We start from the raw sequence: 23,689 nt of genomic DNA on the forward strand, positions 1-23,689 counted from the left end.
AGGCGGAAAGCAAAGTAGGTGGCAGTCCCTGAGACAGAGCACACATTGACGCTATTGCTTGGGAACGAGAGAAGATGGCGTTGGTTTTGAATAGCCTGCATCAGCATTGCTTTGTCTTCCAACAGACAGTCGCAGCAGACCAACCTGCACAGGCAAAGTTTCTGCTTTAAGTTGTGCAGGTGCATCCCATAAGCAAAGAGGAACTACTGCCAAACTGATATTCCCCAACCAAGCCAAAACAGACTTCCTGAGTCCATTGCTTCCCTTACAACACCATCCGCACATGTTCCAAGGAGGCAGAAGATTCGAGGGGCAATAGCTTAAGTCTTCTCACTGGTACCTGTAGCCATTGCTTTTCTTCTTGTAACAAAATATTCAATAAAGGAAACTTAAGAGTGGCTTACTTCCTCTCACAGTTTGAGGATGGGGTCCATCAAGGTGGGAAGCACGGCAGCAGGAGCAGGAGCCACTGTTTCATTGCATACACAGAAAGCAAGGAGAGATTGAGACCGATGCTCAGCCCTCTTCTCGTTTTTAAATTGGTCCAGGACCCCAATTTTTGGGATGGTGTGACCCACAATGAAGATGAGTCTCCCATCCTGGGAAAAACTATCATAGACACATCCTGAGATGTGTTGCCATGGCCATTTTAAATCCAGGCACATTGACAATGAAAATTGACTGAGGTAAATTCCCAATGACATGGTATATGGGCGATAATATATTTTATACCTTTTAAAAAATAGCTTAAGACATTCAGTTATATATCTGCATGTATTTACATGAATTTATTATTGATAAAATGACAAATCACAATTTCTTACACAGCAAATACGGAATGATTATGCAGCTATTCCCCTTCCAGGAGGTGGTTCCGAACTCCCCCTTCCGCTCTAAAGGCTACACTAAATAAAGACGCGGTAAGTAGTGACCACACATTAGGCAAATCCTGCAAGCTATGCGGGTTATTACCCTGACTGGAGATGATACCATGTCCCCTGAGGGGAGATCCACAGGAAGGGCACTCACTTTTGTGATACTCTTTTCCAAAGCTCAAGACCGAGTTTATTAAGTCTGAAAAGCAACAGACCAGTCCAAGTTTGGAGCTGCTATATACTAGTTTGTCCAGCATTGCATGGGACTGACAACTTCATAAGGAAAACAGGACTGCAGAAGACACGACAACAAAATGCATGCAGTTGTCTAGACTGCATTTTTGGAGAAAAGTTGGGTATTAGTGGAAAAAATGGGGGAAATACGAATATCTGTAGTTTAGCTATTAGTAAAGAAAAGCATCATTATTCCAATAAAAATATTTAGGATTCATACAACCTTCTCCTTAGCAAACAAGAGCATGATTTGCAAACAGCCAGAAACTTATCTTATTTCAAAATTCACAATAATGCCATAAAGATGGCATGAATGTTTACATTTTACAGACTATATATATGCATATATACTATATATACATATTTACAGTATAAGAATGACCTGTTAGAATTTGAGATGCACTAACAACAGACAGTTAATAGGTACTAGGGCTAGATTTATTTTTACACCTTCAAAATTCCCCCAGGAAGTCTGTTAAGATCTATTAGAAGTCCTGATTTATTTTGTGTGATCTGAAGCCTCCTTCTTCAGTCTTCCAACTGCATTGCAGCCAACACAGCTAGAGATGCATGGGAACAGAAGACACCGACGGAGCACTGTGGTCCCTCCCCGCCCTTTACAGGCGGTGACTTCAGGTAACACAGCTCCTGCTTACCTGCTCTCCACACCCCTTTTCCTCCCTGTCAGGGTACCTCATTCACAGACTTCTCAAGTTTATTCGTTTCTTTTCTTCCACGGTACGAAGACATCCCTCCACTAGAAAACAAAGTCAGGTAAAATGCAGCTTCCAGAGAAACATCTGACGAGACTGGAAATCAAGCTGGAATCCTCATCTAAGTCCTCAGTTAGAGAAAAACAACTCCTAGGTCTGGCTACTAGTGAATAAGATTCTTTAAGTATAAGAAGTCTCTTTTATGTTACTTATCTTTATTAATGTGCAGAGATCATCAATACTGCTTATTATATATGGAGTTAAAAACCAAGGTCCTTCAGTGTTTGCCAAGGCTCGCATTCTTATTTCAGAACTAAAGGTCAGTTATATCTATGCTAGTGCTCCATATTCAACTTGCCAGTGAATGTTGCGTCGTTTGAAATAAAAAATTAATGAATCTTGAAGTGTGAATGCAAATAAGATCTCAAAGCAACAAAAAGATTAATATTTTCTAATTTTAACATCATCCTCAGAAGTAAAGAAAGCTGTAAAACCATATAGAAGGAACCACCTACAACAGTTATTTTAAACCACCCCAACTGTCCTGTTTTTTTTTTTTTAATCTAAAGAAGTGGAAAGCCTTAAGGTTATACTGCACACTCTTCTCCATATAAGAAATACAGAGAACCGTGGTCGCCTCTCAGAAATACTGAAAAATGAATGGACTTCCACTGGGCTAACAGGAGTTGAGCTCCTCAGAGGGCCTGCACTCCCAGAAAGCTCGTTTGGAAGCTGAAGTAGCAGACAATCGCCAATGCCTTTCCGGAACTTCGAAATTGTAAGACAGAGCTGAGAGACCATGCGACCATCACCAAAAATCCCTCAACCTTTACAGAGAGGCAGTCCAGAGTTAACATCAATAATAGGCAATATACACTGGATGGTGCATAATTAGTGCGCCAACTCCATTTAATTACCATCGCCTGTTAGCAGATGACGTGGAGACTTCTTAAAAACTCGTCTGAAATGACACTCTTCGTATGTGGCTGAATTGGAAGCCTGCTGCGGGTCTGCCTAATGCTGAAGACTGTTGTTTTCATTTATTTCAGAATTCCTCCAACCTCACAAATGACATCTGTTTCCTTGATTCATTTCATGCTCTTACAAAGCCATATCAGAAGCAGAAATATCGGCTTCAGTGCTGTGTGTTAGGTATCCATTTACATAAGTACGAATCTTATTCATGGCAATTTACAATATAAGATAGAAAACTGGCAGCAAGAGTCAGAGAAGGCACTTGGGGCGGGGGGGGGGGGGGAGGCACCAGGTTAAAATTGTTTTCCAAAAACCAAGCAAAACATTGGTAGCTAGCCCTCAGCTGACCAAAAGCAACCCAGAGTTTGAATGGTTGGAAACTGCCCGTGGAATAGGTGGGTGAAAATGTGGTCGGGGACCAGAGGAACACTGGGTTCTCAACTCCGAAAGAGGTGCCCAAAATGATCATGTGATCCGTGCCAGAATGTTGGATCCAAGTCCCGATGGGAACATATGATACTCAAGATGGGCCAAGTTTTATTTTTTTAATAGCTGAGCTTTTAGTTGGCACCAGAAAAATCCCGTGCCAGCTGCTGAGGAAATAATATACCAGGAGCTGGCAGGCAAGAGCACTTGCCAAGCCAACAGGTATGGACGCACAGCGTGATGCATGACAAGAAGCAGAGGGAAGACGGTCACACAAGGGTTCTCCTCTACGGTCCTCGAAGGGGGCGGAGTGCCGGAAAGAGCTTCTCTTGTCAGAAAAAAAAACAAAAACAAGAAGATAAATGTGAGGAAGGAATTAACTCAGATCCAACTTCAGTTACCCTAGAAACCGGTAGCATGCGAGGAGACTGTAGCCGTGCAGAAGAGGGGCTCCCGCACTCCCTCACAGCAAAGGAAGGGGCAATGATGTACATCTGAAATGAGGAACCCTTTCCTGGGACTCTGAAGTCAGACAGGTTTCAGGCAGAGGAGGGGTACGGGAGCCTTAGTCTGCCTCAGCTGCCATTACAAATATCACAGATGGGGTGTCGTAAACAACAGGCATTTCTTCTGCGGTTCTGGGAAGTAGAGTGTGATACCGAATGCCATCTTGGCTCTTGGGAGGCTTGGCTTGCAGATGTCTGCCTTGTCACCGTGTCCTCAAATGACAGAGAGAGGAAAGGGCACATGAGTTCTCTTGTTCCCAGCATGAGGGCCTATCCCCAACGCCCTGTACAACACAATTACCTATCACAGGCTCGTGTTCAGGTAAACAAACACTGAGGCCTATGGCTTCAACATGTGTGGGGGAATTAAAACATCCATTCTGTAACATGGGAAGATGCATAGATAATGAAAGGAACTTAGGCTCTGGTGGAATGAAGAAGATAAAGAGAAATCAGAGGGGCCAGTGAGGTACCTATGCAATGAAGTGTCACTAGATTGAAAAAAAAAATACCCAAGAAGCTTGCCTAAGCAAGGGTGGCCTCCTTCTGTCCCTTGGGATCCTATTCGTCCCGTGGAAAATTTCCTTCACCAGCTTCTGGTTGTCAAAATAAAATGGGAAAACACTCAAGTTTTCAGAAGCATTTCAAACTGCATTAAAATCATGAAGATGAAGCTAATGGTTCCACTTTGATGTTGAGGACTTATTTAATTCTTTGAATAAAAGAAGCACTGACTCGATGTCTTTGAAATACTCTCTCCAATCTCGACATCACAGAATGGACTATGCTCTTCTCTTCCCCGTGGCCCTCTCCCAGGCTAGCTTTTTCCTGCTGCGGCTGGGGGATGTGTCACAAGAACATGTGTTGTAGGACACAGCCAACCGGTCATAGAGTCACAAACCAGTGTAAGCCAAGCTTTGTTGAGAATTCACTTTAAGAGGAAGAAGCAGGGGGGATAAAAAAGAATTCACTTTAAATACAAACCTGAGAGGGATGGGGAAAGTTAGGAAATGCACCTTCTTGCTAAATTCATCTTAGAAATCCACCATTATAAGCATTAGTGTAGTCCACTAAAAGGCATAAAAATCATCTAGTTTAAGTCAAAAAGCACAAAACCTGAATAAAACTATGCAAGGGTCCTCCAACATTTTGTGAGGCTTTGGAGCTTCTAGATGCACTTACTCTGAGAGCCACTCTGTCTCCAAACACAAGAAAACAGCCAAGGTTACTACATAGACGGCCATAGTTACTCTGACATTACATTCCAAGAAGAGGTCCTGTAGGACACAGGAGGCCGGTATTCTGAGCTTCTCTGTCTCCCAACACAAGCATACAACAAATGTCAGCCACAGAAGGTCCCCAGTACCCTGACATTTCAAAGAGGGATCCTGCTGTGTACAGTAGGGTTAGAGTCCCTTAAGTTCGAGAGGATTGACCTGTGAAAATCCTATTGGTACAGATAGTTCACTACTCTACAAATCTTCAGTAAGTGTCCTCTCTGTGCTGGGTATTGTGCTAGGTGCTGGAGACACAACAAAGGGTAAGAAGATAGAAAAGAGGCTAGAGCCACAGCAGCCTAATTCCTGGAGGGGACGGGCAAATGAGTGTTGAAAGGGGATCTGGGGAGATTTGGGAGAATGGAAGTCAGAATCAGAATATATTGCATGAAATATATATATATATATATATATATATATATATGTGTGTGTGTGTGTAATATATATATATATATATATATATATATATATATAATTTTTAAAGTAATTTTGCAATGTTCTGAACTAGCAAGAGGTTGCCATAAGGAAAATTTCCCGAAAGAAAGGAGAGTCAAATCCTGGTCTTTCCCCCGAGATCCCCTGCTTCGTTCCTGTATCGCATGGATTTCATACGCTATTCCAGAAACATCTCCTAAGCACATAAATGGAGCAGGAACTAGGCTAAGGACTGACTTGGTAGTGTGAATGACAGATGTGGAAATGATGGGGTTCTCTGCCCAATGAACACACACGCTGATGGCAAAGAGCACAAACCATTTCCTGTAATCACACAGACATTATAGGTGAGAACACAGAAAACTGGGTGAGGGCACAGGCGTGGGAGCGGCTTTCCACCTGGGAGTGGGGCAGCTGGTGTGGAGGGATCATCAGGACAAGCCTACTCAGGTCCAGCTGCTTCATGCACATGCCACAGAAATGCAAAGCTCACGACAGATCCATTCTGCCAAGGTTTAACAAACTGCTTCCCAGTTCTGAACTTCAAGTTCCTCATCTGTAAGATGGTGCCGGTGGCAAACGTTCTGTGGCGGTATCAGGAGTGTATGAAAGACAGGAGAATCATGTCAGGGTTCTGGTTAGCATTTCATGTTGGTAATGATCAAGTGATGTGGTCGTAGATAAAGCTAGCAGGCGGGCTGAAGCCTGACTGCTGAAAAGGCTCTGTAAGATACCCAGTAAGATACAAATTCTGCCCACATTCAATTTGGAATCGTCATCCTCTAATTTCCTATCTAGTATCCATCTAGAGAATGATATCTAGTCCACGTAGTAGGCATGGAGCTATGTGTTTTACATGCACAATCTAAGTTAACTGTCATAGCAAGTCTGAATCCCTACCACCCTTCTCTGACATGGGACACTGAGGACCGGTTTTACAGTCAAAGAAGCGTAACTGTGAGGTAGCAATTTCTCCCTGCTTGTCACTGGCTTGGTTCCTATCAACAATCGTTTCCTACCTCACCTACTCAGCTGTTCAGAATCATCTCTTGGAGATACGCCTCAGAGCCATCCCGAGTAGCTGCCTGTGTAAGCATCCGCTGTGAGGATCTCCACTTCTACCAGCCTGATCTGGGGACAGCACTCTCAGGCTGAGCTACCTCTTCACTTCCTCCGCGTCTCAACGTTTGATAGAGCAGAGTTGGTTTTCTTGAATGGCCTGGTGATCTCCCCGGATCCCCCTTCACTAAAAGCATACGCTAGAATGGCAAACTCCTGTTCATTGTGGTTTTAGCTCACATCTGGCTACAGGCTGCACGCAGATACGTCTTATCCCATTGAATATTTTAATTAGCTGTATGTTGACATTAAAGGATGAACAGGAGGGATCCAGAACCCCCAAGGAGCCACTGAAACTGCTTCCTCTACAAAAAAACTCTCTAGAGGTGTGTAATGACTGAACACTCCAGACCAGACTGGTTTACTGGATTGTGTATTTTGAATTTGGTAACATTCTATTTTCTCAGTGATTGTCCCAACAAGGGAGCTTTGGGAAGAATGTATGAATCACTAGAATAAGTAAGTAGAAATATACTCACATCCTGATCAAGAATAAACTTGAGGTAGGAGAGCAGGGAACGGGTCTGGGAGGAGTTAGAGAGAAGTATGGTGAATGTGATTAAAATCCATTGTATACATGTATGAAATTATGCAGGAATAAAAATGCTATCTTAACAAAGATTTAACTTGACCCAATGCCATAGTTTAAGAATGGCTTGGTCTACAAGAGCTAGTTCCAGGACAGTCTCCAAAGCCACAGAGAAACCCTGTCTCAAAAGACCAAAAAAAAAAAAAAAAAAAAAAAAAAAAAAAAAGAATGGCTTGTAGAGCTGTTAAAGCCCCAAATCCCACAGACTCACTAAATAAACAACAATGTGTCCCTTTAAGACGATACAAGAAGTAAGGTAGACTGAGTTAACATCCACAAGATTCTGATCAAATGTCTCCTCTGAACAATACACGGGCTTAAAGTAGGGAGATATCATTCAAATGCTGTCTGCCTTGTAGGTGACGACAAACATGTGACCATGATTGCAGGTCTGCTGTCTCCTTCCCTCTGTGTCCTGGGCTTTAACGGTCACCTCTGTCTATGGTCATGACATGTTAGTCACTCTAATCCGCCTTTTGTCTTTCAGGAGAAAAACTTTCATACCTGCGGAATTTCTCAACCATAAAGCCTGGAAGCGACTTCTCGTGCAGGTGACGACTGTGTACTTATTAACAGCGTGAAGCTTAATATCCTGGTACTAATGCCTGCGATTCTCTGAGCACGGCTCAGGAACATCTCTGGGGAATATTTGGGCCAATATCCCCTGAGCTGCCTAAGCCAGACAAGAGCAAAAGTTTTCATGAATCAAGTCATTTCATCAACATCGAGGTTCTTGCAAACAAACAAAAGAACCTCTTTCTCCCTTCATTTCCTCATCCAAACTCGACCATGGTCACCGTCATGGAATTAGTTTTACCCTCCACCTGATGTGCAAGCTGCATTCCTTCACTCCTTTTTTGTTTTCTTCTCTGGGTCTTTAATTGCAATGGCAGTAAGTTCTTATCAAAACCCTTCATCAGGTAAAAAATGCAGAAGAAGCTAACACAGGTACCCACTTCCTCTTTCTGTACAAAAACACGCCTCGCAAAATATCATTTCTCCTTGTTTACATTTTGGTCTGTTGATGCACTTCAAACCCACTCTCCTAACAAGGAGCACTTTTTAAATGCAAATAAAGGACTTTATTCAATGTTCACTTACAATTCTAACCCATCTCTTAAGCATCCAATAAAATGTTCTGGGGCATAGATTCCCAAATTATATATACTATCTACCTATGATTGCCATGTGTATGCAACTGAAATTTAATTTGCTTTCCAAAATATCTCAATGTTAAAAAAGAAAAGCAAAACGTAGAAAAAGAAGCAGGTACATCCACTAATACTTCAATATAATAGTCTGTTTCATCACGCATTCCAAGACATGGATATCCCAACTTGGAGACCACTGCTTTACTTAATGATGCCTTACTTAGTCCAACTGCAAAGCCTATTCAAAAGAAGGAATAAGCAATTCTATTTTACAAAAGATTGCTAATTTAGCAGCTGTGGAGATACCTCAGTGGGTGAAGTATCCATCAGACAAGCATAAGAACCTGAGTTTGGACCCATCGCTGGCATCTACATGGAAAAGCCAGGTGTGGTCACCGACATTTGTAGCCACACGGCTGGAGAAGTGGAGACACACTGGTTCCGGGAGCTTGCTGTCCACCCACTCTAGCTGACGGGTGAGTGCTGGTTCAGTGATAGACTCTCTTAAAAGATAGGGCGGAGAGTAATCAAGGAGGATACCTGATATCCACACACGCACAAGCACACATACACACACACACACACACACACACACACTTTAAAAAACAAAAAAGATTAGTTATTTGAATAGGGGTTCAACATCAAGAACCCTAACTAGGCCATCCTGAGTTGTACACATAACATATGGGAGAGTTTGTGTTAGTAAGCAGGGACAATTATAACGTATTAGAAGTGGGGGTAGGGTGGTGGCTTGGCAGTAAGAGCACAGACTGCTCTTCTAGAGGACCTGTATTCAATTCTCAGCACCCACGTAGTGAATCACACCCATCTGAAACTCCAGTTCCATGGGATCTGACACTCTCTTCTGACCTCCACCAACATCAGATACACAGATGGTACACAGATATATATGCTGCAAAACACTTGTATGCATAAAATAATTTTTAAAATTAAAAACAGAAAATAGAGATATTTTATCAGTGGTTTATTTAGCATTTTATTACTTACCACATCAAATATAAGAGAAGAATGACCATCTTGAGCCCTATTTGATTATTATCTACAATTTTTTCTGTTTTGGTTTTTCAGGACAGGGTTTCTCTGGGTAGCTCTGGCTATCCTGGAACTAGCTCTTGTAGACCAGGCTGGCCTCGAACTCAAGAGAACCACCTGTCTCTGCCTTCCGAGTGCTGGGATTAAAGGTGTACACCATCACCTGGCCCAAACAAACTCTTAACAATAGTCCTTGGATGTGAACATATGGCTGTTTTTACTCACTAATAAATATCAACTATGTATTAAATAATTTCTATAGAACTTTAATTTAAACACGTGTTAAGTAAGGTTTTGCAGTTTCAAAGACTTTAGGTGCAGTAGCTTTGGTTGTCAAAGTCAAATAGAAGATACGGGAATGACAAAAAAAACAGATGGATGAAACTAACAGGCGCAGCAGGTAAGAGCAATCACTACAGACACATCAGCAAGACTAGAAATAGAACACATGTACCCTCAAAAGTATGTTTACACATTGAAAACCCATATTATTACACTGGTGCTTTCAAAGTGAACGGGAGATGCAACAAGGACCCCTAAACAGATGAGAGACTGGAGCCATTTTAACACCAAATTCTCATGTAACTGAAAAGTTGAAACTTGGCTAGTGCGGGTCAGAAAACTAGAAATGAAGTCTAGCAACTTTTTGATTTTTCAGAGCAAAACTTTACACTTCAAAATAGCTTTTAGTAACAAAGACCAGTTGTGTGGCCAGGCATGGTGGCACACACATTTAATCTCAGCCCTCGGGAGACAGAGGCAGACGGATCTCTGTGAGTTCAAGGCCAACCTGGGCTACAGAGTGAGTTCCAGGACAGCCAGAGCTACACAGAGAAACGCTGTCTTGAAAAACAAAAACAAACAAAGAAACAAAAGACTTATTTGTGCTGTGAACATTGATGTGACTCAATGCAGTGTAAAGTTTCCTGGAACCAGAAACACGCACGCCCCTGTTGCATGGGCTTCACTCTGCAGTGACTTCTGACACCTAACCCACATGCTATGTTTCCCTCTCCTGGCTCCGTTCAAGGTTTAGGAACAGATGTCAATCCAACACTCACCCCTTTCTTACCTAGTCACAGGTTATTGGGGATGTTTGGTCGTGTCTCTGTCTTTCTTTGCCTTTATTTTAGCCTGTCTTGGTGAAATCTAACCCTCGTGGTTTATCCTTATAAGTTAGTGACAAGTTCTGAGACCCATAAACTTTGCCAAGACCCAACCACTTCTATATTCACCTTTTTCCTCTTTCTCTACAATTTTTTTTCAATTACTAAATACTAACCCTGTTTGGGTTAAATCAATTTTCCCTCCCCTCCGCCCCGGACTTTATCTGGCATTGTGATGTCCATGCTTTGTGAATTTTGTAAAATAAAATGTGCATTGCCTTAGTTATTGCTGTGACAATGACCAGGACCAAAAGCAGACTGGGAAGGAGAGGGTGACGTCATCTTACAACTTTCAGGTCACACTCCATCACTGCGGGAAGTCGGGGCAAGAACTCAAGGCAGAAACCTAGAACTAGAAACTGATGCAGAAGCCATGGAAAGCTGCTACTTACTGGCTTGATCCTCATGGCCTGCTCAACCTGCTTTCTTACAGCATTCAAGACCACTTATTCAGGGGTGGCACCACTACCTCATGGGATGGGCCCACCCACATCTATTGCTTATAGATCAATCTTATAGAGGAATTTTCTCGATTAAGATTTCTTCTCAAATGACTCTAGCTTGTGTAGAGTTGGGGGAAGAAAAGAATCAGAACATACATCTTGAGATTTTTCTGTCCTTTTGGGGTGTGTATGCATGTTCTGTACCTGGGGTGCTCTGTGCCAGGAATATAAATGTCAAATTCCTAGAGAAATTCATGAAGACATCCCAAGCTACTCTGTAAGACAGATCACTGTTCAAAAGATTGCTATGGTTCTGCAGTTGGGCATGGTGGTGCACACCTTTAATCCTAGCACTCAGGAGGCAGAGGCAGGTGCATCTCTGTGTTCAAGGCCAGGACATATGGTTCTTACATCTCTCTCTTGTTTGAGTCTTTTTCTTTCAACTGCTTCCTTATGTTGGTTGCATAGAAGGTGTATATTCTCATATTGGTAATTGTTATCATGAATAAGAGTAGTAAAAAGCAAAAGGCAAGAAGTGTTTCACATATAAGCATCCTTTTATAAAGACAGGAAGCCTACATTGTGGTACCACCAAAAGATTTGTAAGCAAAATATGAATAAGCTCTGTAGCCACAATACATCAAAATGAACACAGAGAAGCAGTCCACCTGCGGTAGTATTTCATTAGGTGCCTTTGCTTATGGTGCATAATTCCCCTCAACTCTCCATTTGTTAGATAAGAACATTAGGAAATCTGAAATCAAAACTGAATTCATTTTCATAAAATCAATACTAAGCTCAAAGTTGTAACCTCATTGACTCTGAATATTGATTATTTCCAAAGAAGAAGCCAATTTTATCTTAGGAATGGAGTATATAAAATAAAGATGAATTGTTTCACTCTATTTGCAAGGAAAACAGGCCTCAACCTAAAATTACATAGCAGGAGTAGCAAAGGCCAACATACTAATATCATATGTCAATACATATGAAAACAATTAGTTGGATCGTTTTCCTTCTTCTTATGTAGTGAGCCTAGCAAGCCGACAAAACCAGTATCAGAAAGAAAATTTAAACCTTATACAACCTAAGAACCAAATTAATGATGCATCCATTAGAAATCTTGACAGCCCTCCCCAGTACTTTTCTAATATACTTATAAAACATAACATGTTATATAAAAATAACTTTATTTATTTATTCACTTATTTAATTTATGTCTATAATGAATTAGATTTATCGCTGCTGTCTTATTACCAGAAAATCATATACTTGAGAGCCTTTCACTATGACAATACACATGGCCAGAAAACACTACCTAGGACCTCATTATTCAAAAGGTCAGATCTCTAACTGAAATAACTTTAGGAGGTATAAAGGCATGGGATTAAACAGTGAGCAATCAAAACACATGAGCACCCATCTCCTTTCAGTTGTTCAACCGTTCTGATTGCTTTGGGAAGAAAACCTCTATCTGTACTATGGCTTTACTCCTGCTAATCTCCGATAATCTCTCTTCTAATGAAGAAAACCATCTTGAGCTTGCGGCCTTTAGCACACAAACACTGCTAGCTACAGTTTAATATTAACACTGTTTTTGTTTCAATTTGTTTTTATAATTGCTTCTCATAAGTGATTTGATTTGTCGTTTCAATGTGGTAACAATAAGCATTCTTGAAAACAAATTTTGCAGGCAAAAAGAAAGAGTTATTTAAACAAAAACATTCAGTAGGGTACAGCCAGTGTGCACTGGCAGCAGGAGCCTTAGCGGTATCACACAGAAATAGGAGAAACTGTTGATTGCCACAGATACTCCTTATTGCTTCTAAATGTCTATAAAACTCAATAAAAGTTATGCAAAAGACTACCTTTAAGCTTCTAAGACAGTATTGTAGGAAGGAGGCCACATTTGACAATAAGGAGATACATTTTTGGTTATCACAACCCGGGAGGAAGGTTTCGGCTGGTAGGTAGAGGCAAGAGACGTTGCTAAACACTTTACAATGCATAGGATGGCCTTACACCAAACAATGATCTATCTGGCCCAGAATTAGAACAGAGCCCACACTGAGAGCCGCTTTATGTATTTTCCCTTACCCATCATTACAAATTGCCTTCCGCCAAGAGACTATTCCTCTTCTCATTTGATCTCTGCCACCGCTGACAAAGAGAAATGCTGATCTGAGCCTCTCTCTGTTTGATGCCAGCCACAGCTATGGCTGTCCATTCACAGTCGGAATGAAGACAATGGGCCGTATCGAAGGGTCAGTGTGTTCACTGTGTGTTAATTCTATGCCATTAACACTTTGACTTCACTTCCTAATTGAGCCACTGGAGCCATCAATATAAGAAGCCCCAGTAATATAAGAAAAGACAGCAAAGGTAAAGATTAATAGAAATTTTACCCTTTAGATTTCAAGCAAAGCGGATCTTCATCCTGGATGAAATGGTTCCTTCACTGAGCTAAACAACAATATTGCTCATGCTAAATCTAACCTTGAGATTTTAAAAAGTCAACACTATCTTTAATGTGTTTTTAATCAAAAACTACTTCTCAGTCAGTGAAAATAAAATGAATAGCAAAGAAAGAGAAAAAAACATAAACAAAAAAACTAAGAAGCAGTGGTTACAACAATTTACTTGGCCAACACGCAATACTTTGTTTTCAAATGCATTTCTGCAAACACTAAACCCACATGTACATCTGAGGGTTAACTGTTCACAAGAAACTTCTTTGAAGCTGCTCTGTGGTTCCCCTCCTCTCTTCTCCCTTCAGCTCATCTCCAGAAAGGGTTAAAGGCAGACAACACCTGTGCCTGCTGTTTAGCCTCACACAGCGACAGAGATTCTATCACAGTCTTCAATGGACTTAACTCTGCACAAGGGGTTTATGGCCAAACACTCCAGAGGCTGAACTAGCCCAGCAGGCAGCTCATGCCCTGAAAGTCATCTTGACTTAACCCCTAAGTCTTATCTTCCTGTGGTGAGAGACAGTGAAGGTGAAACTGAGGCCTCTTTGTTTCAGAACCACAGAAGGCAGACAGCCAATGGAAATGTGGCATTGCTGCCAGCCGCCACCTTGGAGAACGGACGCCAGAGCTGGGTGGGACTGGGGTCTTGATTAGACACATTTTAAGGGAAAGATAATTTATAATATTTTCCCTGTTTTTCTAAAAGCACTAGAATGAAGCCCCATCACCACCAAAAGGGTTGTGGCCCAGGCCTGCAGTTCCTGCTCTCAAAGGGCAGAGGCAGGAGGATCTTGAACACTGGCATCGACTTCTGCAAACAAATACCACGAATAACCAAGACGGAAAAGGAAAGAGAGAGAGAGAGAGAGAGAGAGAGAGAGAGAGAGAGAGAGAGAGAGAGAGAATAAAGGAAGATCCATGTCTGAGCTGCTTCGTACACTGAGTCAGTCTCTTCAAAATTCTTTAAATACATTTGTTCATTTAAAGGAGGTGGGGCATTTGGGCCATGACAAGAGGAGGCGAGAAAGCAACTTCTGGGAGTCTGTTCTGTCCTTCCACCGTGTACACCCCAGGTAGAAGACTCAGACATCAGGTTTTGCAGCAAGGACCTGCACCCACTGAGCATCTATCTCCTCAGTCCCCTGAGTCACTCTCTTTAAAATCACCTGCTGAGCACCTGCCAAGTGCTGTGTGCTGTGTGCTGTGTTGCAATGACTATGCAATAGTCCAAAGGGCTAACCCATGGACCCACCTTCTGGAAGCCAAGTTGGGATTACTGCAAAGAACCTCTACATGAGCTTTTGGGCTCGCATTTGGTGTCACACCTTGCTCCCGAGTCGACTACGAATCAACTTCACGGAGAAGTTCATAATCACTAAACACCCAAATGAAAAGGAACATGTAATCACCAAAGAGGCTAAACCATCAGAATAGAGTACAAAACAGATCAGTGGCCAGCGGCGTGCAGCAAACAGGCTGTGGAGCCCTAAAAGATGGTGCAAGGAAAGGGCTGGGGACCTGGGAAGTATTAGCCAAGAGAATATTCAGGGAGGTGGTTGGCAAAAGAAAAAAGGAAGGGGAAGGAAGAAAGATGATTCTGATTCCTCACCAACCATAGAGTAGACAGAATTGTCCCCTTAAAATGTATATGCTGATAAAACAGGAATACATATATGGCATGAAAGTAAAAGGGAAACAACCCAGGGTACAAAGGAAACTAATGGTGTAGATTGAGAAAGTGGAGACAGAGGAATATAGGGGAAATGCTCAAAGTACGATATATATGAAAATATTCTTAGATCACACAATACTGTGTACAAGGTAGAAGTTCATGTGTTGAAACCTGTTCTTTAGTGTGGCAACTGGAACGTAATCTTTGGGAAGGAGCTGTGTTTAGGACCAACTCCTGAAGATGGAGCTCTCAAGACAGGTATCTTATGAGACACCAAAGAGCTTAGAGAAATTGTTCTAATATATACAATATACATAGATACGGATATACATGTATGTACATGTGCGTATATTCCTCTTCCCTTCTATCTTCTGAGAACACAGCAGAAGATAACAGCCACTCAAAACAGAAAGAAAGTTCTCGGTGGGGTAAATAAATTAGCCGGCATCTTGGTTTTGAACCCTTCTCCTCCAGATCTGCGAAAAACAAATGTTTGTGGTTTAAGCCACCCAGGGATTTGTTGGTGTGGTCCAAGCAAACAGAGCTAAGACAAGCCAAGAGCACTAGCTGAGGACCTTCTAGAAAAGACACATTTGTGGTTCCTTGCAAGCAGCATTTGCTGGGCCAGAGTGAACAGACCCTCTGAAACACAGCTCCCCATTCTCCAGGCTTCTTCCCTCCACACCTAAGCGGCCCCTGGCACCGGCCCCCTTTGGAGACTAGCCGAGGCTAGTTCAGATTCCTGGGTGTCCAGTGAATCTTTTCGAGACACCAGTGTTTTCTCTAAATCTTGGAAGGAAAAATACAATAAGGACTTGGAGGCGAAGAAAGAAGAATTTCTCTCCACAGAGCTGTGCCAAATGGACCCTGCTCAGGGCAAGGCTGCCAAGTGGCCTGCAAGCCACGGTGTTAAATGACTCTGCCTTGTCGTGTAATCTGGCATGCTCACATTTATGTCCAAAAACAACACTTTCTAACTGAGCCACAACTTGTTAGTAGGATGGCAGACCACATGAGTTCAGCAAATATTCTGAATAAAACAGAATATAATGAAACAGCATAAAACATAAAATACTCTACTATCGTGCTGACAGTAAGATTAGGCATCAGCTGGTGAAACTGTTTCTAGTCTATACAAATGACCACATAGTTCACTCTTAAAATCGATCTGGAGCCTAAACAACAGTAGATACAATAGATAAGACAGGCAGACAGACGTGATAGATGACAGATAACGGAACTGTCACATAAACACATTTTTTTAAATAATGACTTTAGTCTGGTGGGGTGCTAAGGGTCACAAACCTAAAGCAACTACAGTCAAAATCCAGACTAATTGAATGCATTTTCTTTTAGCCAAGTGGGCTAACATTTGGTTTTCCGCATTTGGATGTTTGGGAAGCACAGCTGAGTTCATTAGAAACATCCTTTCAATATGGTGCAACAAGTCTAAACAGAAGATAATGGCCAATGGACATCAGGATGTGGGTTTGGATGCACAGGACAAACCCTCACCACAGAGGACAACAAGCCAAGTCTTGTCTTCCCATTCACCAAACCACCAGGAGGAATGGAAGTCAGAGGTAAGCTCTCTGCTCCATTAGGAAAGCCTTCCAACGCCAGTCTCTCGATCACTAGGGGGAGCGGCTGCTCTCTAGGTATGAATCCCTGCATAGGATCATGGCCAGCTCATATTTTTAAGTAGCTTTGTTGGCATAATGTCACTTTTGTAAACTTAACATGCTCTAGAAATACCAAAATATTTTCAGTTTTGATTTTTTAAAAAAAAAATATGGTTTGCCTGACACTGTCAAGTAATTCATCCATTATGCCTACACATACCGCCAAAAAAAAGTTACCCCTGCCTCGCTGAATAACTATAAAAAGATCATTCTGTCAATACCTCCCTTCTATAAGTACTGTCCAGGGCAGTGGTTCTCAACCTGGGGGTTGTGACCCCTTTAGGGGGTCACATATCAGATAATTTACATTATGATTCATAGCTAGCAAAATTGCAGTCATGAAGTAGCAGTAAAAATAATTTTATGGTTGGGGGTCACCACAACATAACAAACTGTATTAACGGGTCACAGCTTTGGTAGGTTGAGAACCACTGGCTCAGGGGCTTCAGGAATTTCGCTCCACTCGACCCTCTAGGCACACGCTCAGGGCATATTGTCATATGGCCTTGAATCTAACTTTCCTGGTTAGTGGGAGTCACCACTTTATAACAGACCACTTTAGGAGATGAAACAAGAAATCTCCAATTTTCACCTTCAGGGGTGTGTGTGTATACTGAACTCACCTGCAGGGGACTGTCTACACTGGGACACTAACCACAGTGGCCCTCGCAGCACCAGAATACTGCTGACGGAGTGTCACAGTAACAACTGCGAATGAAAGAATCAAGTTGGCTGTAGGGGCACCACTGGCCCCCAGACTTGGCCCAAAACAGAACGAACAATCTTGAGATCAAATCAAGTGAGCTCAAATGGATCACTAGTGCAAAGACCAAGCAGACCTTTGTGGTTCCATCAGTAACTACAAAAGTTCCGTGGCTTTCTAGTTCCATAGATTTTGAACAATTATAGCTGACATGCCAGTTGGTTCATGTGTTAGATTTATCTCATTGAGAAAAAAAAATAACAGATTATGGAGTAAAAAAATATATCGATCCACATTAACCAAATGGTGCAAGCTCACTGCTCATCAATACTGCCACCTACAGAGAAGGTGTTCTGCCATGGGCACTGCCGCTGGAGAAGGGTTATGTTTTTCTTCTTAGACTATTTTAATTTGGTGATTGTAGGGTAACAAAAAGACTATATAGCGGGGCAAGGCTTAGCAACTTAAGAGTAGATTTATAAGTATAACCCCAAGTGAACGCAGACTATAGGGCCAAATTAAAACCAAGCAAACTTCAAAGACAGCTTCCCTGTGAATCCACCATCCTATGGACACGCACACTCGGAATTCTCCCACTTCTCAAATCAAAGTGTTTGAAGTGATGGAAAAGCTTATTTATAGTGCAATTAGTGCGTTGGAATTCGTGAGGGGCTTCTGGGGTGTTGCTCAGGGGTGGTGTGGGGCCATCCCCTCAGCTGCAGCAGGCACTTCCTCCCTACCTGGCAACTTCTAAAGCACTGAGGAACCAATTTTAAGTAGATTATCTCTTTAATCAATTCTATACCACAACCCTCAGCACATCACACAAGTATGATTTCCTGAACCTTACAAAAGTAGCCGTTGCTACCACACTTCAGTCTATAACAGCCTTAAGATGAACCCCTCAGAAACATGTCTGAAAAACAGACGTGGACGTATACATTACTCAGTGTTCAAATAGCTTGAGAATTTTAAACAGCAAGAATAACAAATTTCCTTTCAAAAGTTTTACCTTTTTACACACCACTTGTATTCAGTAAAGGCAAATCAGAGCGAGCAAATCCTTCCCACTAAGTATGAACATCCAAAATCCAATGACATTGTCTCTTAACAGCATCAAAAAAATCAAAATTAAAAAGCTGTTAGATAAGCCACTAACCAGCAAAGGGGAATGATTAAATTGCACGGGGGGGGGGAAGGGGGGGGTTTACAACTTGGCAATAGTTGTAAATCATGTTCAGATTCCCTCTGATGGACGCTTTGCATTTGAACAGTACTGAAAACAAATCTCCTTACGTGCTTGTGGACAGCAGAAAAGGGGGGAAGATTAAAAAAAAGTAATTATCGGTGGGTAAAGATCTGAGAACACACGGAATCAATCTCAAGGTAAAGCCTGTTCAGATCTTCAGAGAAGGGATGAGGTGGCGCATCTGCTTTCCCAACGGGATGGTTTTTTGCATACACGATTTAAATAAACCACTCGAGCACATAAAAGAGGAGCCTCAGACCTCTTCTCACTAATTACCCCTGCCTGGCCCCCATGAGTTGCTTTCTCTTTAAAGCCTCACTACTTCATTACTCTGCCTTTAACTCTTCTAAATGATTCATTCTCGCCTTCTCCTAAGCACACGCTGCGGGGAAGCTAGTATTTAGGTTAAATTTCTAGTGCCACTTGCTTTGGAGAGCGTGATGAGGGGAAGCAGGAAGAATCTAATTTAATAATTCCACCACGGTGTAGAGGGGCACAATTGCAGTCCCCAACCCAAAACTAACTAGACACACAAGTCCCTCTGACAAACTCTAATCTGTGCAAAGACACTAATTAGGAAAGCAGAGTCCACGTGCGGTAAGAGAGATCACCCAAGTGGCAGCCAGTTCCACACTGGGAGGGCGGGAGAGTCTGGCGGATGCTCGCAGCTGCACCGGCCTAGGCGCTCCGGGGAGAGCCCGGTTGCCTCGGACTAGTGCTTAGCTCTTGCCCAGACACTGTCTAGGCAGGGGAGAGATCAAAGGTAGAGGAGGCTAGTCCAACACCCTCAGGTGTCTCAGAGAGAGGGACCACTAGCGTGCACGCTGCAGGCAATCCCAGCCCCAGCCTGCGCCTCCACGCTCTGCCAGCTCCAGCGCCCCTAGTCTTACCGTCCCAGCTCTGACTCCACCTCGAAGAAATTGCTCAGAGCATCCCGGTTGGAGCCGTCGATCCAGTAATCCGGGACGAGGTTCCCAGACCCTGGGGCACTGGCGGTGACCGAGGAGCAGGACGAGGAACAGGAGGGCACCGTGACTTTCAGCATCTTCGCCGCGGGACTCCGGAAGCCGCCGCCGCTGCCCGAACTGGGGCCGCCAGCCGCCGCCTGCAACACGGGAGCGAGAGGAGGCGTCCTTCAGCGCGCACACGCCCACCGCCGCGCCGGGCTGCGGCTCGCCTCCGCGCTCGGGAGCGGGAGCGAGGGCGGGCGGAGAGCCTGAGACGGTGAGCACCAACGCAGGGGAACCCGGAGCCACCGCCAGCCGGCAGAGACCAAGCAGGGCGCCGCAGAGCTCTGGCGCCCTCCCCCTCGCTCCCGCCGCCCCACCTCCGCGCCTCCCTCCCGCCTGCCCTGCCAGCCCCCTCCCTGTGCTGCTCTCCCAGGCTGTAGCAGCCGCCCGCCGGCCACCTATCGCGTTTGCAAAAACAGGAGCTTGGGGGAAGACACTAGGACCCCGGGAGAGCGTCTTCCTATACGCCCTCCGGCAGGAGCCCGCAGCCTGCAAAGAGACCGCTCTGTCGGAGGCGAGCACCTGGAGTGGAGGCCAGCAAGTGCATGGTGAGAAAGGAACCTGGTCTTTGTTGGAGAAACTCATGTTTCCTGGAGCGTGGCTCGAAGCGGGCGAGTCCCTTTCTCCTTGCACCAGCTAACCAGCCACCCCTTGCTGGTCCCTATATCAGAGCTTATATGGATGATAGAGGAGGGTGTCCTGTGGTTGCCAGCTCCTGGCAGGCCTTCTCTGCTGGAACTCGGTGCACTCTGGAGAGGGATGGGCCTAGGTCCATGCTGACCTGATTCACCTTTGAGTGAAGTCTTCAATTTGTCATCGCTGCTAGTGGCGTTGTCGCCTCTAGCTGCGCCGGAGCTTCTAAAAGAGCACACACTTGGCTGTGTCTAGTTCAATTTCAGCATCTGAGGCCAGCAGCTGAACCGGCTCAAAGAAAGGCTCCCAAGAAGCCAAGCAGGCGAACCTGCCTTAAGGCAGGACCTGTCACCATCCTTGACAGAGAAGGTTGCTACAGTTAAGAGCTTTTTTCTTCCCATGAGCTGTACCCCATCATAAGCATTCCAATGTCCATCCATCATCTGCCATGGCGATTTTAAGTACTGGTTGAATAGATACCTTTGGGCTTTATTTCTTCTCAGATTTCAACAAAGATAAACAGTTAGTTGTAACACTGTCATGTATGTGTGCAGTAATTACTTCCACATCTGATTTCCAGCTAAACGACTCCTAGGCCATTTAATACTACAGAGATATTAGGGATTTTTTAATCTACCTTTCCTCCAACATAGACTAAACTCTTCTCAGCAAGTCTCCACTCCTGAAAGCATCAGTCAAAAATTTGTTCCAATATTTCCCTCGAATTTGTTGCCATAGTACTTACAAACTGGTGAAATCTCCCACCACCAAAACAGTCAATTCTAATAGGAGTGTTTAATAATAATTAATAGGAAATGAAAACTCAATGCAGAACTCTTCCGTGGGGGTGACGATGGTGAGCAAATGTTCAAACTGCGTTGCTCTACAAGTAGCAAAAATATGGAAGTTTCATTCAAGATCCAGTGTGCGCGGGGTATTTGGTGAGAAACCAAAACTGCCCTGTTTCACTAATCTTCGTGCTAAAATATCAAGCTCATAAACAAAGCAAGATGTTAATGTCTAAGTTCTGGTTCTCTCAAAGTTAGGTTGCCTTAGCTGGCCATGGCAGTGGGAAACAAAGACATGACATGGTTGCTAGACTAGGCATAATCCCAGCTCTTAGAGACAAGCCCCTCAGAGGCAGCTGTGGCTGCAAACACTTGTCTGCTGTCAACTAGTTTACAATACGGACCTAAAGCAAACACACTACATCGAAGGTATGGTCAGCCTGTTCTTGCCCTGCGTTTTTGAAAGCAATGGTTGGAGAAAGAGCCTATGTGTAGTACAGAGGTGATCATGGAAATGACATTCACATTTGTCACAAGCTTAGTCATTTGACTTCCATTCTCTTCACAGTTAACTTCTGGGGGAAAAATGCAACAAATGGAAGTTTGACAAGAGAACATCATTATCCCCTCATTTTCAGCTTCACTACCTGTGTTTTCAACAACCTGCAGTAAACCCAAGTGTGAAAATATTAGATGGAAAATTCCAGAAATGAGCAGTTCTCATGTTTTTAATTCCCTGCTGTACTGGGCAGAATGATGAACTCTGCTGGCCCACACTGGCCTACCCAATATATGAGTCACTCTTTGGCCCAGCGTATCCTCCCACTGTGTGCTACCCTCACAGTGATCATCAGTGTGGTGTTGGGCAGAGAAGCATTTATGCCGAATTCAGAGCTACCTGTAGTTTCAGGCATCCACCGGAAGTCTTGGCATGTATGCTTTGTGGAAGGCCGTGGGGAGGTGATGTGTTTTGCTTGATCTGTGAAGCTTCCTTTTTCATTTTAAACAGATGAATATAAAATAGTGTTATTTTGAAGCAGGTGAAACAAAGATTAAATACATGAAATTTATCATTTTTGCTAAGTCATGACTAAAATGAAAAGAAATGGAAATATAATTAAATCAAAAGATCTACTGTTGAACATATGGACAAACAGTAATAGACTCATATTTGGAAGACCTGAAACCCAGACTTGGAGGAGGAAAAGCTCATTTTAAAAAATCCGATTCTTAACCACAGGAGATGAAGAAATGCTTTGGAGCAGGAAACAGAGAAGAAGACATTGGACTGATATGTTTAAAGGCATTCTATGGCCCTGACATACCTAACCATTCCAAACACACCATCCCCAAAGCCTAAAAGAAAACAGCAGGTCTGATTCTGTAAATATTGAACGAGGATAAATTTTGTTTTAGGTCAGATGATGCAACTGATTGCATATTCAAAATAGAAATTAAGTGGAATTCTGGGAAATCAGCAATCCAATGCATACATCTGTACTCTCATAAGATGCTGACAAATTCTTATCTTATGTGTTTCCTGTCCCCATCCATACAGAGACTGGATGATTCTTCAAGAGAAAATAGAACAATCCAAGCTCACTGAGAACTACATGGACCAGTAGCTGAGATTTGCCAACAGAACAACCTGACTTCTGCTCTCTTTCAGTATGAGAAATCAAAGTGAGGGCCTTGCACACGAAGGCAGTGCTCTGGCACTGAGCTATACAGGGCCAATCCTTACAATCTCTGAGTCCTCCACCATTGAACAGCTTCGTCAGTCTCAACTACCAAAGGAGCTGTTTAAATGATAATTAAACTGTCCATTCTAACTCACGAATGAACAATTTCTCATTCTGATATTGGCAAAGTAGGTTGTACAAGTCTCCTGTATATAAAAATCCTATTTCTTGGTCTACATTTAACAGTTAATAAGATGTCCAGAGTAGCAACAGAATTGGGATGAAACGAGAATTGTGTCACTCACAGAAAAATAACCATTTTTGAGCGAGTTTCAGTCTTCATATCTTTAAGTATCGGACAACAAACACTTCTGCACTACCCAGATAGTGGAAACTGAGAAGAAAGTTGCAGAAAAAAAAATATGAACCACAGTGGAGAAATTTACAGTCCACACATAACCTGTGCCAAAAGAATAGGCCAATTTCTCAAGCTGTGGAAATGTGTACTAACTTTCAATAATACCAGGGGGAAAAAAGATAACCAGAAGGGTAGAGAGCTAAGGGAAAGGTGCATGGTTAGAAGTGTGAGTTACTTGGCACTGGGCTCGAGAGATGGCTCAGTAGTTAATAGCATTGGCTGCTCTTCCAGAGGACCCAGGTTCGATTCCCAGCACTCAAGTGGCAGCTCACAACTGTCTGTAACTCCAGTTCCAGGAGACCTGACACCCTCGCACAGATAGGCATGCAGGCCATATGCACAAAATAAACAATGCTTTAAAAAGTTAAACCAATCTAAATGTGTGTTTGAGTGACAGAATTAAGAAATACGTTTGTATG

At 43.1% G+C, this 23,689-nt stretch overlaps 1 protein-coding gene across 3 annotated transcripts in view; it reads right to left on the bottom strand.

Moving 5' to 3' along the window:
* Camk4 (calcium/calmodulin dependent protein kinase IV) overlaps positions 1 to 20,311 on the bottom strand; it is a 233,821-nt gene extending 213,510 nt beyond the window's left edge. The window contains exons 1-3 of one of the 3 annotated variants that reach the window (XM_087896176.1): positions 20,218 to 20,311; positions 19,913 to 19,923; positions 19,630 to 19,844 (exon numbers count right to left, since the gene is read on the bottom strand). In XM_087896176.1, coding sequence (XP_087752302.1) covers positions 19,630 to 19,844; positions 19,913 to 19,923; positions 20,218 to 20,296 — 305 coding nt within the window. In that variant the 5' untranslated portion in view covers positions 20,297 to 20,311. Of the gene's footprint in view, positions 1 to 19,629; positions 19,864 to 19,912; positions 19,924 to 20,217 lie in introns of those variants that run through there. The other 2 variants (XR_015734720.1, XM_087896175.1) reach the window with 2 other exon arrangements.
* Between the last annotated feature and the right edge of the window lie 3,378 nt (positions 20,312 to 23,689).

Source organism: Myodes glareolus, chromosome 13 (assembly GCF_982192425.1).
Source record: "Myodes glareolus chromosome 13, mMyoGla1.1, whole genome shotgun sequence".
NCBI classification, from domain to species: domain Eukaryota; kingdom Metazoa; phylum Chordata; class Mammalia; order Rodentia; family Cricetidae; genus Myodes; species Myodes glareolus.